The sequence below is a fragment of the Austrofundulus limnaeus genome, unplaced genomic scaffold (assembly GCF_001266775.1).
Source record: "Austrofundulus limnaeus strain Quisiro unplaced genomic scaffold, Austrofundulus_limnaeus-1.0 Scaffold58, whole genome shotgun sequence".
Lineage (NCBI taxonomy): Eukaryota > Metazoa > Chordata > Actinopteri > Cyprinodontiformes > Rivulidae > Austrofundulus > Austrofundulus limnaeus.
The window spans coordinates 749482-767426 of NW_013952460.1; the positions used below are offsets into that span (position 1 = coordinate 749482).

Sequence of the window (17945 nt, forward strand, 5' to 3'; positions counted from 1 at the left end):
TTGGATGTTCTCTGTTTGACGTTCTCTGTTTGACGTTCTCTGTTTGACGTTCTCTGTTTGACGTTCTCTGTTTGACGTTCTCTGTTTGACGTTCTCTGTTTGACGTTCTCTGTTCGCTGTTTGACGTTCTCTGTTCGCTGTTTGACGTTCTCTGTTCGCTGTTTGACGTTCTCTGTTCTCTTTTTGATGTTTATGTTCCTGCCCAAAATCCCTAGTTCTTGTTTTCTGCCATGTCAGCGCCTTTGTTTTGTTTTAATAAATCACCTTTTTGCCACCCCACTCAGTTCTGCATCTTGGGGTTCTAATCAACCAAGCTCAATCATAACAATACATATATCAAGGCTGCAAAAACCTTTTCCACAAAATAAAAATCTGTCTGAGGGCTGCGGCCAAATGCAGTAATATAACTCATGAAATACAAATACTTCTTAAGTACAGTCCTTTTATTTTAATGATTATGTCCTGCTGGAGTGTGACATGGTTTGTTTGTGTACAAACTAATACATTTTCAAAGTTTAATATATTTATACTCCATATTCAACCACATTCACTCTATCTAGGAGACAATTTATATGGAGAGTCTTTATATTTTACTATAACAAGCTGGAATGAAAACAAGCAAAAATGAAATAAAAGTAACGACTTTCTACTTCTTGCCTTTTTAAAAAATGCAAGGAGTAGAAAGTACAGATAATTGTGTGAAAATGTAAGTAGAAGTAAAAAGTAGGCTGAAAAATAATTAATCCAGTAAAGTACAGATATCCAAAGATTTTACTTAAGTACAGTAACAAAGTATTTGTACTTAGTTACTTTAAAACTCTGCCTATACAGCTATAGCCACATCAGTGAGTTTGACAACTATTGAGCTAAAGTTGTTTTGAGGTAGCAAACTATCATTCACAACACTGATACGCTGAGTGCTAATAGGTCATACAAGAAATAGCACATAACTTAAATGTTATTTTTAGAGTTTGACTAAAACAGATTATCTTTGTCTAAACCTTTGGCATCAAAGGTGGCAGATGTTATGATTTTCTTCAATGAATCTTGTGCCTTTAAATATTTAATATGTTAGAGAGCAACTGCACCAAAGTATTATCTTCTCTACAGCATCAGTCATCAAGTTGCACTTTAGGAAGTGTGCATGTTGGTGAATAGGCTCATATTTAAAGCCTATACTGGGGTTTAAAATGGCTTAAAAATACCTAAATAGATTAAAGGCCTAGAAATCCTTGAAGGAATGCCCACCACCCTCCAACTRATGCCAGAGTTATAAATTCAGTTATCTTGTGCTGAGAAAGGATGAGATGTTTCTCCTCAGAGAATATGTTCAGAATGCCTCTTATTGGTTTATTAATTTATTTGGTTTATGTTTATCCCCAATAGAGAAAATCATTCTCTTGATTTTTCCTTTTGCACATGTGGAGCAGCTGGCAGGCTCACAGTGYGACAAATAAGGGTGCAGATGCAGGTTCACCTTTCCCACCAGATTCTTTGTGCTGATCTGGGGATTTAAACCTGTGACCGTCCAGTTACAGGCTCACCCTCTTTAACCTCTGCACCACCATTCCCTCCAACACAACAAATCTTAACTCAATGTCTGTAATTTGATTTGCTTCGGCAACCATCTGAAATTGAGTCAACTCAAAATATAAATGAGTAATTTCTGAATTTTTCATTAAAATCCATCCAGTGCTTTGTGAGATATTTTACTAACAGACAGACAGCCCACATAGCAGACTGGTGTGGGCCAGAGCTGGTTGACTTCTGGTATGATAAGTGGTTTATCGACCGGATGTGGGCCAGGTCTGGCAATGATGAAACAATTTTTAAGATGGTACAACTGGTCTGGTTGTGATTTGGTTTATGTGGTGCTGGCCCATGCATGGACCACCTCTGACAAACCATTTCTGGATCATCATTCTTTGCAGTATCTGCTGAGTGTTATTTRGTGTGGGCCAGAACTGAGCCAGACAAATTTTGCTTTGTGGGTTAACGTCAACAACTAGTACCAAAGTTTTAAGCAGCATTACTGGTCATTGTGTATTTACAGTATGTGGTGAGGAGGATGTCCACTTCCACATAAAATTGTAGCTCAATATCTGTAAAATTAACAGATTTATAGGCAGTGTGCATTGCCAATGCAGTGCACACTATTGTGATTCATTTCCCATCCAAGTCATCTCCACTTTGGCACGCTTCTCCTCCTGCAAACTTTGTCCTAGAGTTGCCATTGTAATTTATATCTGTAAAGCTCCTGTACCAGATGATGGCTATGCRTTTTGGTACCTGTACAACTTATAGTTTTTGAAATATCAATGTTTAATAATTTATAATGGGAGTTAATGGAGCCTCGTATTGGTCCAATACTGCCCCCTGCTGTACCTACTCAGTACTGCACCATAGTATAATAATATTTAAACTCAGTAGTTCAGTGTTTACAATACTAATATGTTAGTATTGTGATGTTTTACTATAATATTGCCCTAATATTGCTTTATTGTTATAATAAATTGCAGTTTAGTGTCAACAACTGCATTGGCGATGCGGCCTCTTTCTGCACACATATAAACAAACCCCAGGCAATCTACTCTGCCACAGCTCCAATGGTCTCATGGTTAATGCCATGGGCTTTCATGTGGGAGAGCAGAGTTCAAAACCCAGCTACAGCAACTTCAACAAAAATTCTCTTCAAACTTCATATTGTCACACAATTACCCTCATTACAAACACCTGCTGACTTGACAAGCACAAGCWGGTYTAGAAAATACATTTGAAATTGGTCACCGTTCATTCTGCAAGTGCACTGCTGCAGGTAAAGACATGCTACATGGCAACGCACACTTGTTTTTACATCGTAAAAACCCATGTCTACCGGTAGTTGTTTTTCAGTTTTTCAGTATTTCAGTTGCAGCAATTTTCCAAAAACCCAAATCAAGTTAAGTACAAATTATTCCTTTTTAAGTAGTGTTAAGGCCAGGGAAAATAGATGTGTTTTCAGTCTGGACTTAAACTGACCCACTGACTGAGAGAGCCTAAAGACAAAGGGAGACTGCTCCACAGTCTGGGTGCTGCCACAGCAAAAGCTCCGTCACKTCTAGTCTTTAAGCTGGCTTTAGGGACAGCCAGCCAGATCTCAGGGCTCTGGGTGGGATGTAGGGCTGCAAGAGTTTAGTTAAGTAAAATGGACCCATAGAGTTTAAACATTTTAAAACTATCAATAAAACCTTCAATTTCACATGAAAGACAACAGGGAGCCAATGAAGGGTGCGTAAAACAGGGCTAATAGATGCATGCCTCTTTGCTTTTTTTCATTTTGTAAATTTTCTTAAATTTCATCCACTGGTTAATGAGACAGACAAACGAAGACATGCACAGACAAAAACATTCCTGCCCTTTCAGCTTCAGGTGGTAAATATGTATGTGGTCACAATAACTTTGAATACATGTTCAAAGCTTTAAAAAAATATAAAACCTGGCTGAATTAAGTCAACTTTATTTCTGTTTAGAGCTCAGCTCTAACAGAGTGCTGTTATTGACTCAGTGTTATCCCATTAAACATGTCCAGAACTCAGTTACTTGTTAAAAAAATTAAAATAAACCAATAAAAATGTGGCCTGATGCTTGTTGTTTTGTAGCCTACGTTGGAAACTCAGTCATGTTGAAGTACAGACAGGACTGGAGGACGCCCTGTGGTGTGGTCCTAAACTTCAGTCTCCCTTCTCATATTGTTTTAGCACCACATCAAAGCTGTCCTTTCACTTTTATACAGCTCAAACTATTTTTCCACTGCCCTGAACCTCGGGGACAGTTACAGTATGTTTCTCTGAGTGCAGCTCATCAAAAGACGGCACTGCAGTCACACTAATTTAGTACAACGCTAAGACTCAAACACTGAAACCAGTTGTTTCACTCACATTTCAGCTGCACACGTGGAGCGTTTTTAATCTCAGTATCTCTAAACTTAGGATAGTAAAGATCTGTCTGTTTTACATATACGGCTGTAAACACCAAATCTATAGCAACCAATAGGAGTTGTGTTCGTCTAGGCCCCTTCAGAGGGGCTGAATCTATCAGTGCTGAGCCGTTTCAGCCAGCGGCACCAAAACAGGAAGAAAGAAACAAAACAGTTTAATAAGTAGACTGGCTTTAAACAAAGAGCGACCACTAAACCTCATATTCATCTTTAAAAAAAACATGCATGACTCAAAATCCTTAACTCTTTTCATCAAATAGTTCCAAGAAGTTCTCTAACGATTGGATTTTGAGAAGCCAATTGTGAAGCTGAAGTAAGGACCATATTTTCAGGGCAYGGCTCCTCTTGGAGAAAAAAAACTCAAGATAAATGTGTCTGGGACATTACCACCTGAGCAGTGGTATCTCCAGAGATTTTTTTAATGGGAGGTAGCAGCAAAACCAAAAGTCAGAAAATCATTTAAAGAGGTTTGTAATGTTGTGGTCACATATAGATCATGAGCCAKATACAGTAATATGGGTGACGGTCAACTTCTGAGATACATACTTATTTTTTGTTGTTGTTGTTATTGTTTTTGAKAAACACACTGTCCCCCAACTTATTGAAGTTTGTCCTCTCCTAAATTTATATTTAAAAAAATGTATTATCCACCCATTATCCCATACCCAGCAGTCAGTGTAAGGGGTGGGGTACCCCCTGGACAGGTTCATCACAGGACCACCCAGAGACAAATAACACAAACAACCATTCACTCTCTCACTCATACCTAAAGATAATTTAGAGTTACCAATTAACCTAACAGTCATGTTTTTGGTCTGTAGAAGGAAACCAGAAAACCTGGAGAAAACTCACGCATGCACGGAGAGAACATACAAACTCTACAGAAAAAGGTCCCCAGCCAAGATTCAATCCAGCAACCTTTCACTGAGAGGCAACAGCTCTACCAACTGAGCTACCGTGCAATCCCTATGCATTACACATATTGTAATTATAATACATAAAATACACATTAAATGACATAAAACATTTAAACACAAGCAGTGTCACTTGTACATGAGCTTTTATTTGAAGTCATTAATGGTGAGGTGTATGAAGTCATCCTATAGAATTGTGTTTCAGTCAAGCAATTGTTTGTTCTTAAATTCACGACTCAGCAATTCCTTATAAGGATGGGAAGAATGCGCTCATCCTTAGCTCATTTGTTAAACAGCTTTCAGTGGTAAACATGTTTGTGTGACTTAAGATACATTTTAGGAGCAAACTCCTTTACCATAGAAGGAATACATGTAGGTTGATCCTGCTTTGTTTACATCTGGGTGTGYTAGAAGGTTATAAGAAGGGGAGACCCAGAAAGTTCTGGGGAGTACTTCACATAATTGTCCCGAAGTCTCTTGATTTGGTTTAGGCTGTTATTCTGAATAAACCTCACTGTTCAAGAATAATTTTTTGCCTACTGAGTCATTTCTTTAAGCACTCCATCACTGCTGAGGTCTTGAAGACCCAGAAGGACAGTCATCAAAATACACTTCAATGGAAATTATTCTTGCCACATGATGGTGGTTTCCTGACATAACAACAGCACTCAGGTGTTTCAGCAACAGCACAAATCAAAGACAACTTTAAAAGTTTCCCTCTTTGACCAGACAGAGAGATCAAACAACTGCTCCTGCTGCTTTTCAAACTGCAGCCATATGTGCAGGGAAAGGGACCCTTGTTAAAAATCATGTTTTGTGGCTGCAGCCTGCACCTCTTTACAACAAACATGGCATTCYATAATGAGCCAGATGAGGAAAAAGTGCCAATTCAGAGGAAAGTTGAGCCAAAGGAAGGAAATCCGACAACTAATCCCAACAGTTCAGTTGGAAACCTCGAAACCTGCTATGTGGAAAGTGTTCCTTCCTTCTCCAGCAATGATTCATGCTGTCATGGATCTAAAAGTTGACTTACCTGGTAGCATTTTCCTATCCTGAACCAGGATTCCAGGAAGCGTCGACACGGCATCAGCCCACGATTGTACAACCTCCTCAGCGTCTGATGAGCCAGACTCCAGACGAGCTGGCTGCTCGATGCCACCAGGTCTTCCATTCCACGTATGATGCTCAAAGCCATGGCTGCCAGTTGCTCCTCTCAGCCCTTCTACCTCAAACGGTGACGCCTCATGCTTGCAGAGCAAAAAAGAAGAGCTGATCTGCCGGCCAATTTGTTTTGCTTCAGAGCAAAACGCTGAGGGGAGCATCTGAGCTCCAGCACGCACACACTGGTCCTCTATTTCTCCCAGGCTGATGTAATAATGTTAGTAAGAGTTGAGAGGCTGGAGCAGAGGAGCGGTGTGCCTCAGGCTCAGTCCTGGGCCCCAGTCCAAAACACTGGCTCAGAGTGCAGGGGAGGGCAGGGCAGAACCACGAGGCCCCTGCTGCAGAGGCTTCGTCCCCCCCCCCCCCCCCCCCCCACCCCACAGAAACACACACTCGACACAGCACGCACAAAAACAAACATCTAAACGCTCTAGTTCAAGAAGGTGAAATGTTTCCATTTGCAGAGACAAATGACATAATTTCACATTTTCCTACCTTATTTTAAACATGTCATTTATTGTTATTGGCTTGAAACAGGGTGTGGGAACAGTCTGTCACTTTGTCTGGGGTTGTGGAAGCAATTTCCTGAAGAGACCAGACATTCCCACCCATTGTGTTCCGTAAAACTCCCAAAAATAACTGGATTTGTTTGGTACAGCCGATAGAACTGACACAGCAAAAATCAAGGGAAACCGCCCCCACGAGACAAAATCCTGCAGAGAGCTTTGATGTTGGCCGTCTTCCTCTGCACAGCTTCAGTTCATAAGCAAATGTTGCAGACAAGCTGAACACCTGATTCAGATGAACAAGTCAAAAGAACACTGAAACAATCCAGGAAAATAAAAGATTTACATGGATCTCAGTGTTAAAACTAATCTGGAAAGTTTATCCAAGATTTTGCTCATATGGGCCCATTTTCAAAAGATCTGAAACATCCAGTCACTGTGGACAAATTATTATTGATTTCTTCATTTTTAAACTCAAAAGTAATTATGAAAACACGGCAGGAATTTGTGATGTCATGTTCAGCATCATCACTGACTTTTGAGAGGACATGTGGAAAACTTTCTACTTCGTTTGAAAACTTTAACAACACATGCAAATGATAAACAACCTTATTCCCAAAACTTCCCATTCCTTGAAACACACTGATGTGAGGTTTGTTTTCAGTGACAACAACAAATACAATCATGGGGAAAAGAAAATCCGCTCTTTTAATACCAAAGTTTTACTRATGAAGTCATACAGTAAAAAAATTATTCAATCTAAATTCAAGTTGCTTCCACAGATTTTCAGTATAAAAGTATCAGCCAGATCAAATGGTTTGAATAACCGATCATAAAAAGCACGTGTTTTATCAGGGCCATGTCACACAAGGTTTTATGCCAACACACTGGCAMATGTTGAAGATGGAAGCTTTATTTGGACATATACAAATTGAATGGCTGGGTTGAAGTCCTGTGACCCGGATGGGGGGCAAGAAGTGATTTGCTCCAGTTCAAAACACAGCGAAATGGAACACAGCTAATAGCTAACACTAATGCCCTAAATGGGCTGGCGCAGATGAAAAAACACGCATGCATTTAGGACATGATCTACACCGTCTCAATTAAAACGAMATAATCTGGAGAATTTACTCGGCATCAAGGCAATTGACTAAAACTGTCTGGTGCTGCGGACCTCGTGTTATACGAGCCAAATGAAAGCTTTTAAAGCCTGTTTCAGCTTGGGTCATTTAGGATCCAAAGAAGCTTTAAATGGCTGTCGACTTGTTTCTGCCTGGGTGAGTTGTGCTATTTTAAGTAATTAATTAGCCTATGATAACAATGCTTTCACTATCACTAACCATGAGTTAACCCTTGATGTTTCTATGTGCTTGGATCAACTTGTAAATAATTTATTTAGCTTCTGTATACCCAAATTTGGGCTGGAGTAGTATGTACTATGTAAATGTTGAGCCTCATTGCATTTCTACAATGTAGGTCAACTAACACCGTATTGCAAAAATAGTAAGGTAAGATGTAAAATGCCAAATTTCAGTAGCTAGCTGCTAACAATATTAGCACTCGAACTTTTCTGGGGACAGCCAAGCTAGGACGTAAATACAGGCTGTGTCCAAATTCAGATGTTGAAACTTTAATTTTTATACCAACAGATTTTTATTTAAAACTGTTTTCCTTTCTCTTGCTTCGTCCACCATAACTAGCAGAAAGAAAAAATCTCCGGTCAGCACACAATGCATTATGGGATAGTGCTAATCAAGCCTATTGTTAGGCGATGGCCCTCTTTTGCATGTGACTAAATGGAGCTAATCAAGCCTATTGTTAGGCGATGGCCCTCTTTTGCATGTGACTACCCTGTTTGTCCANTGTGGAGGCAGTGCTTATAAGGCTGAGTTCACCTGAAACTCATCAGACTGAAGAAGTCTCTTGGAGGAGAGACGAAACGTTTCACTAAAGAAGAACCCATCCAGAGGACCTACTTATTTTTTTATTTTTTATTTTTTTTCTACCTGGATTACTGAGATGCATCAGGACACTATGGGATATGGTGCGCCGAGAAGGATCTATCGGACCAGTCCTTCAAATCGAGGAAAGAGGAGGATGCATTTCTCGGCTGCATCCGAGGAGTCTTTGGATTTGGACAGCGACGCAGCACTGTGATGTAAGCGACCGACATATTTGGCTTTCGGAGGAKCCGGCCTCTGAATTTGGACACAGCCATATCTTACCTGTCTTTCTAAGTATCTGTTCAGTAAAATATCTGAAAACACGATTTAAACGACACGATCCTTACCTGTTAGAAAGTGGTCACTGTCCGTTCCCGCATGGCTTGCCCTTCTGTCTCCCTGTGTCTCATGAGCTGCCTTGACGGCTTTTTTGTTTCATTTAATAAATACATTTTGTTTTGAGCTCCTTGTGTCTGCCTGCTCGTGGGTTCATTCAACATGACCCCTGACAGAGGCTTATTTTTGGCACACTGATAAAACATCAATTACATTATTGAACTGAAACACTCTTGGTTGTATTTGTTTGTATAAATTTGCCTTTTTTACTAAATTTCTGATTTAATTGTTGTCTAAGTTGTTTACATCTGATTATTATGATATGAATATCATATTTCAAATTGCAAATAAAACTATAAATTTATGTAAAAAGCAAACAATAAAACATTGAAAGAGAAAACAAAACATTCGACAAAGCAATGTTTAAGAGAAAGTTTTACGAACCACCTGAAAAAGGATTATTTCACCATAAAACGTGGCACTTTTTAGTGATTTATATTACAGTACAAGTCATGGAATTCCAAAACAAAACAGAATTAAAAGTCAAAATTTGAGAATAAATTAATTGTATATAATAAGACATCAGCAGTGAGAAAACTAAAGACTGGACCAAACTGGGTCATGCAGCTGAACAATGACTCCAAACAGAAACAAATCTACAAAAGAACTTAAAAAGAATCAAAGTTTATACAATAATCCTAAATCCAGCCTCTAATCCTGCTGAAGTGCTGAGGGTGTATTTTCTTTTCCCATGACTACAGCTATATTACCAGCTTGTTTTATTAGATTTTTTTTAAAGTACTTTATTTACTTTTAAATCCTTTTTTTTGCACATTTAAATCTTTCATTTGGGGTCTGTATAAAGTGGAACTGCAATGATTTGGTCCTAACTAACTCCTTATTGTGATACTTTGTGCAAATACACCTGGTAAATTTGATCAAATCACTGCTTCATGAAGAATACAAGACACCCAAGTAAATAATTTATTCATGTTACACTCAGAAGTATTGATGTATATTGATGTCCTCGTTAACAACACAGKTGAGCTAATACAACAGAAAAAACTAACAAAATGACACAATCATATAAAACATGAAAATAGTATTTTACACAATAAAAAATAAGAAAAATAATAAAAAAAACTATTAAAATTAAATTGCTATTCAATTATTAAAAATGCTATAAAAATGAAAAGTTGAATCTTAATTTATGAACATATCAACATGAAAATAACTCATAACATCTACAGACTGAGCATGTGCTTACACATTAGCTAGGCAGAAGAAAAAYRAGTTCCCACAMATTTAAACAAGATTTCAATAGTTTAGTTACTGTCCACTGTGTTTCAGTTAATCATATATATTACCTGAAATGATTGAAGTTTCAAAATATCGGTATTTTGATTTCAGTTTTGATACTAGAGTATAAAGTTCTGGTATCGGTTGTATGAATACTTCAGTATCAATTACATCATTATTTACATTACATAAACGTCATAGAAAACAAAGAAAACAGGTTGAAAAAAAAATGACCCAAACAGAAAACAAAGACATTTTGCAGCACCAGGAGAGACTAAATTCAACTTTTCTGCACTCCTACAGACTCCAAGTACACAACAAAATGTATTTAATYGCTAAAAAAAGTGGATTTTGCATGATACAMTATGTCCCATTTAAAGTGCCCAACTTCTACATGTAACCTGTTCTTACAAACGTAGCCTGCAGCTCTTCATGCGTGGCGCCTGGCACAGCCCTCCTCAGCACCGTGACCTCACACTGTGGTCACTCTCTGCTGTCACAGAGGCAACAAACGAGTCATGTGCTGCACACAAGACTCCYGCCACTTAAAGGCTCATTCTTCTCAAGCTGTTGTTGTCCCCGCCCCCTCTTCAAGCGCTTTACAATCAATTGTTGTGAAGACGTTGCGCGCGTGTTTAGATTTTTTTACGCGACACTGCTGCCGCGCAGCCAGCAGGTGGYGGAGTTTAGCATCACACAATTATCCCAGAGGACAAGGGGAACACTTCCAGAGCTAAAAAATTGTCTGATAATTTATTCTGTCTGGAGGGTTTTCCCATTTGTCTGATGCCGGTGTCAACTCTTTTCTTCTACACCTGTGACTCTGAAACAGGAGGTCTAACGAAGGCAGAGCCAGACAGGCCGACACAGTTCAGTCCCTGAAGTTCTGTGCTGCTGGGCCCGGTTCTGTTGGGAATACAAGGCAAGGCAGAACTCATCATCACGGGCTCTGCTCCCTCAGCTCATTCCAACATTAGATGACAGTCACCTTGTACAGTAAGTGGCTGATTAATAGGCTAAACGGGGAATGCCTCGCAGTGAATGTAGCAGAGTTAAAAGGCTAAGGAGTGGGGGTTTGGGCGAGACAGCTGTCATCCACACGGATCTGCAGCTGACGAGCTTTATGCCACATACAGAGACTGCAGCTGACTCGCTGAATAGACGGCATTCTGGACTGTGAGCCAAACACACGAGCCTGGCTTCTTTCCATGTGTAATACCTCCCAGCAGCATGGCTGCTCCTCTACTGTCACTTGTAGTTGGAAATGAAGCACAGCTGTCACAGACTATGATACCCGTTAGGAGAACGATTAGTACTCATATATCATAGATGAACAGATTAGGTTCATAAAACATGTAAGAAGACCTTCTGTGTTCTGGTCACACACAGAGAGACCATTCTACCTTTTAGGTTTTGGTATTCTGAAAACAAAATGTTACTCGTGAAACTTATGTTTCACTTCCTCCTGACATTTGATTTGAAACCGAGAAATATTAATGATAAAAAAACGTATTCAACCTGAGGCATACAATTTTGACAAGCGAGCCAATCTGGAAGCCAGTCAGAGAGAGATTTCCTTTGTGTGTCTTGATGGGATTTGTCACTGCATCTGCTTAAGAAGCAGCAAGACATTTTAATTGCAGCCAATTAGCACCATGTGATCAAGCTCCATTTGATAAAAAGCACGGGCACACAGAGGAGCGTTTTGTGTTTTACGGCAGTACAGTTAACACAAGCTTTGTGTGCCAAGCTGTGGGGTTGGGGGAGGTGTGTGGGGGGGTGGCTACAGGCTTAAGACCGCCACCATCCACTTATCGGCTTGTTGGTTGTGTTGTGGGAAGCGTCTGAGAGCCTTTTGCTGTACAGGATGGTGCTCTGGGGCACAATGGAGGCCAGAGGCCACGACAAACCATGTGTGTGTATAACCCAGATGCTACGAAGAGGAGGAGGAGGTCAAAGCAGGGAGGGGGGCACAGCGGGACAGAGACCACAGTGTCAGACAACAGACCCGCACTGTCTGACATTACAAAATGTTGCCCCTAGGGATCACTGGTGTCCAGATTAGCTAAAAGACCTCTTTGAAGATGAACAAAAGCATCTGTCAGAAAATTTTAATACCACGCCTGAGCGATAAAATATTTGAATGAGCACAACGTAAACCTCAGAGAACATGACAGGGAATGTGAAAAAAAATAGATCAGGGCAGGAAAAACTGGAAGGAGAGGCGGGAGACGTTAAAAGAAAAAAGATGAAGCAACAAAAAAATGATAAAAACAAAAACAGACCTGTCATTTAAACAGTACAACCACACAAACAGTAAAGTGGTCCTCTTAAAATACAATACTGTATTAACCAATAAGTTGTTAATTAGTCAGTTGTTAATAGAAATTTATAAAGCATAGACCTTTAAATGGATTTTTTCTTCATTTTTTGACCCCTYAAAAAGCTAAATCCAATTTATGGTCATGGTCCAAAATTAGTGGAGTGGTGGCAGTTGACCACATTACGGTCCAGCTCATCACGCTCAATCCAATTTACTATACATGTCATCAGACCACTTATCTGTCCACACACCACATCTGGGACATCAACAGATGTCAGCAGCTGGACGCTGCATGTTGTCCAGCACAAACACAGACTCTTCTCTGAACCCGAGGGCCTGGAGCCAGAATCTCAGAGGCTGCARACACTGGTCACAAGTTGGAGAAATTAAAACTGTGAGAAAGTTTGACGCTTTTCACTTGGAATCAGTAAATTGACACAAGTTGCACAAATGTTGCCCAAACTTCGGACAACTTTTACGCCAAAATTAGACGTGCACACACATAACCACTGCACCACTGTTGCTCAATGTTCTTAAAAAAAATGCAACTTAGCCACTTAGAAGTCGCAGGAATGTCATACAACGGTGCAACAGTTATGTGTAACAACTGAGAAATCTGGACCACATAAATACGGGGCTTCTCCTCAGTCCAGCAAACATTTTGTCTTAGAACGTTATTCAARATGGATCTGGAGAGGGCTGACAGCAGGTCTGACTGGGTCATGTGGTGCCAAGAATCTTCTGATCACATTGTTGTCTCTATTCTGTCCAGGTTTAGCTTCGTAGGTCATTTTTAACTTGGGGGTGACAACTCATACTGAAAAGAAAACTAGTCGGTGACTCAACATTTTAAGAAATTTTTTTGTGGTCTCATTTAATTTTCAACGTTTGTGACCCAGCAACCAGCAAGCCACATGGTCATGTTTTGAGCCTAAGTATTTTCTGCACGGAGCTGTATTCTTCTTTGAATTTATGGAAACTAAACTGAGAAGAGTCTGAGACTCACAACTTTATTTTGAAAGAAAATGAGTTGCTTTTGTTTCTTCAGCTACTCTGGTTTCCTCAGWCCAAAAACATACATGTTCAGATCTGTGATCCCAAAGGTAAATAGATGCCAACAGTTGTAGCTTAGTGATAGTAGATTTATGGAAATAAACTGAGAAGAACTGAGATATAGTAGGTTGCAGTCAGATGCCAGAAACAACCATTTTAAAAGAAAATCTGCTGCGCAAGTATTTTAAACATAATCAAAATTCATATCAACCAAGAGCAAGGCCTTGTGGCAGTCACAGCCTATTGAGATGTGAGTTTCTACCAGTGTAGAAGCAGAAACGTGAAAAGTCATGATGGAAAGGGAACATGAGTTCACCAGGATGTTAAGTAAAGCTTGTAGAGCAAAAACCTTTCCTGCCTTTAAAAAGTCCAACTCAGAGCGTTTCGGGTTTGTTGACCTGGTGAGCAGCTGCTACGATGCAGCTGGGGAACATTCCTCATTGCTTTTTAATATTTCAATGGTTACAAAACGCACCGCGTGCAAACAAATTACATTTTGAAGTGTTTAAACATTCAAAAAGTTGCTGTGAAGACAAAAAAAAAGTTTCACAATCTGTTTTGCACATGCTCTGCAGCCTAGACATTTTCCAGAGGGGCTGTCTGGAGCCCAGGCCTACAAACAGTCAGACCTGAGACTGTTTGCTGTTTGTTTAGGACTGTCGGCTCTTAAATTCAGTCAGAATAATGTCCATCTGTGAAACAAACAGGAGTCACTGACTGAGTACTCAAGTTCATTCACTGCACGCTGAGGAAGGAAACAAAATATTGAGAAAAAATGCAAATTTTTTTAGAGCATATTAGAGGATTTTAAGCTAAAAGCCTCTGATATGCTCCTTTTCGGCCAACTGTACTAAAAAAGGTAGACTGAAAATCTTAGCAATAAGATTTAAAAGTAAAATTTATGTGACTGTAATATTATATAATTTAGTTTAGCAATTAGGGTTTGTCATTTCAAATGAATAAAGAAAGCTGAGGAAGGCATTTCAAACATGGTTTGAATGCCTACATTACAGAAAGGAAGCTTCACTGATGTGAAACGTAAATCTGTCGATCTGTGTTTGATTACAGTGGTTTTCTCAAGAACCGGGATGCGTGACACAAAAATCTGAACTTTGGAACTGAAATTATAGAACTGGAACTGGAAGTAGTCAAACAAAACACAGTTTCAAAGCAAACTAATTCAGCTTCAAAACTTCAAATTAAGTATCACGTTAGTGAAATTCAATTTTCAAGTTTTGCACATACACAGATTCAATCTGGGCAATTCAAATTGAGTTTCTGTTGGCACAAGTTTCTTGCCATAGCTGAGAGCTAACTCAACACATTCTGAATGCTAAGCACATGTTTAAGCTAACCACTAATGCTAATTGTTTTAAAAGATCCAATTCAGCCTTTTTAAGAAGTACAGAGCTAAAATCTMGCATAGTAGTAGCCAAGGAAAAGCTTTGGTGAATTCTGAATGCTAAAAAAAAATCAAGATGGCCACCAAAGCTAATTTGAAACTGCAATAACTTGGCCATTTTAAAATATTTTGGGCCAGAATTAGATGTGGTTGTATCCAAGAAGAGTCTCCATCATACTGATGCAAAAAATAATCCAAGATGGCCGCCATAGCTAAAATGCAAAARTGACCATAACTCAGCCATTTTTAGAAATATTTGGGTCAGATTTGGGATGGTAGTAGATCACGATCTCCAACAAACAGTCAATTCAAAGCTTTATATAATTGGATGGCATATGGCAAGCCTCATAGTTTCTCCAGGAACTATTCAAGTTGATGACTCTTGTTCAGACAAGCAGTCAATCAGGTCTAGACTAAGATCCAATACAYTTTAGTAAAAATATGACATGTCTGATTTCAGCTATTAAACCACCTGGGCGAAAAGTTGCAGAGAAAAGTAGRAACTCATTTATACAGCCTTTATAATAACTTTTTATTTGTTCAGTATGCCATTTTAAACTGGGGTTGTTTTTTTTCTCCACTAATGAAACACAGTTTATTAAAACAGTGTATAAAATCTGTGAAAAAGAAGGGATTATTTAAGCTGTTTGTTGTCTGATTCATAAAACAGTGATAGTTAATAATTTAAAATACACAAGATGTTATTTTTTGTATATTCTGTAACTTGGTGAACCAGTCTATAAGTTCAAAAGAARAGTAGGAAGATGATCACATTATATTATATAATAACATAAATAAACTGATTTTAAATTGCATATTGCTACATATATTTAATGCTGCAAAAGTCTTGAGGCATTCCTTTATTTTCTTGCGTATTAAGAATTTGGAGTTGTTTTTTTAAATAAATTTAACAGAAAAAAATAAAGAAATTGTACCAGGCTGCTGGTGAAGTTTCTAAATTATTTTAAAAAGATTCTCTAAAGACATGGCTTTCAGATGTTCTTGTGCTGCAGACACACTTCCTTATTTGTCCTCCACAGTATTTATTCAGTTTCCTCATTTTCTTTTAGCACAGTGCAGAACACTGGCATGATGGGTTACAARATGAGGACCAAAGAGAAAATAAGAGTCAATGCAGCTTAAACCTAAAAATAAATAATTCAGCCTGTAAAACAACTGCTTTAAAATAAATATATAGAGAAACAATCTGTCTTTTTGGAGACCAAGTATAAAAAATACTTTTACATAGTTCTGTATTACTGTACTTTATTCTGGCCATCACCCTCTGCTGAGGAAACTGGGTATCATTTTCCTCCAAGTGACACCTGTTAAACTGCTCTCTGACCACAGCCTCCAGATCAGTTTACTGTGACACCAAACAACAGCCTGACATCATTTATCTCAGGCTGATGGTGGCTCACTGTGGCTGAACAGGCTCATGTTACTAATAGAGACCATGGTCACTTTGAATGCCTCTATAAATGTGACAAACATGAATGAGGCTGAAACATCGTAACACTGCACTACAATAAACTGAATAAAAACTGAATGAAATCAAACTTTCACTGCTCAGGATCATCCATCTGTTCATTCATTTWTTTAACCCAGCTTCTTTTAGGATCACAGCTAGCTGGTGCCTATCTTCAATAATCAGGTGAGACATTTTTATACCCTGAACAGGTCACCAGTCTTGTCCAGGTGTTTGTGGCCTGAGGACTGAAACTGTTGCCTGTTCTGGTTGTTCTTGAAAAAAAAAACATTTCCCCAAATGTTTATAGATTAAACAACTTGAAACACCACAAGGCCCAGATAGCAGAGGGACTTGTTGCTTTGTGTGACTCATTAGTCTGTTGTCTTTACACCAGCCTGCATCTATAGCCTGTGTGGTACTGCTTTACAAATAATGCTTCAGCTGAGTTTCTGGTATTTTCAATCCTCACCCCTTCCATCACCGTCTCATGGTTATGAGATGTGTGATACTTGAGTTAGTGTGTCTGTATGAAAAGTTGTAGGTCCATCCAGCTAGATTACAGATCAAAAGTGTTGCCATAGAGCCAAGTTTCAGTCTGTAGAAAAATATAACTCTCTCTCATTTCATGCTGCTTGTACACCTGCAGATGCAAACAGTTCAWRTAAGAAGGTGACATCGARGAGAAAAGGCAATTATCATGTCAGTCTGTGCTAGTAAGCTTTAAGTCATGCCTGGATTCTGCTTTRGCTRRATTAATATCTTCTAGAATGTCATAATCAGTTTTCTGTGCCTCCTCTCCTGGCCAGTCAAGTTCATRCACACCAGARTCTGCCATCCATGTCTTTACGGACCTTGCTTTSTGCACTGGTGCGCAGTCATTTGGATGGGTTAACAAAAACACTTTTGGCAAAATAGTGTATCATTGAATGCCCATGACCTTCAATCCCTCAGCATCTCTGATGGTATGGGGGTGTATTAGTGCCCATGGCATGAGTAACGCACATAGGGATGGCGTGATTTTTGATTCAATCGTCTATCGGCGATTGAAGGGTTGGAATGCGATTTGATTTTTTAAAGTGCGATCTTTTTTAATTAATTAAATGCCGTGCCAGGGATGTAAAATAAATTTTATATGCACACTTCTCTGTAAATTAAAATGTTTTAACCATCATAATTGTGATCTTTGAKAATGAGGGAATAAAATAATTAATATGCGTCTGTTTTTTATTTTCTAGGAGTCAGCGCCAAAGTGTGCAGCTCCTRTTCACGTCTCTCTTTTTGTCGTCTTCTTGCTTTGGTGCACCACAAGTGACGCAAATAGAATCAAGAATCYTTTGTCATTCATACACAACATCAAGATGCAATGTAGAACGAAATTTGCAGTTTAGAACATCTGTCCGGAGAAACATACACACATGACAGACATGGGGGAACGAATGTCCAGGGCCCTGCGCAACATAGTGCACTACCTTTGCAATTTAGAATACACACATGTGGGAAGGATGAGTTTAAAAAAAGAGCTTTGATCCTGTGTTAATTACAAAACAAAAAACACACGAGC

At 39.0% G+C, this 17945-nt stretch overlaps 1 protein-coding gene across 3 annotated transcripts in view; it reads right to left on the reverse strand.

The window, feature by feature from the left end:
• The window catches only part of frmd4ba (FERM domain containing 4Ba), a 42612-nt gene extending 36385 nt beyond the window's left edge, over positions 1-6227 (reverse strand). Inside the window, exon 1 of one of the 3 annotated variants that reach the window (XM_014009447.1) lies at positions 5924-6222. In XM_014009447.1, the coding sequence (XP_013864901.1) occupies positions 5924-6085 (162 nt within the window). In that variant the 5' untranslated portion in view covers positions 6086-6222. Of the gene's footprint in view, positions 1-5923 lie in introns of all 3 variants that reach the window. The other 2 variants (XM_014009445.1, XM_014009446.1) reach the window with 2 other exon arrangements.
• Between the last annotated feature and the right edge of the window lie 11718 nt (positions 6228-17945).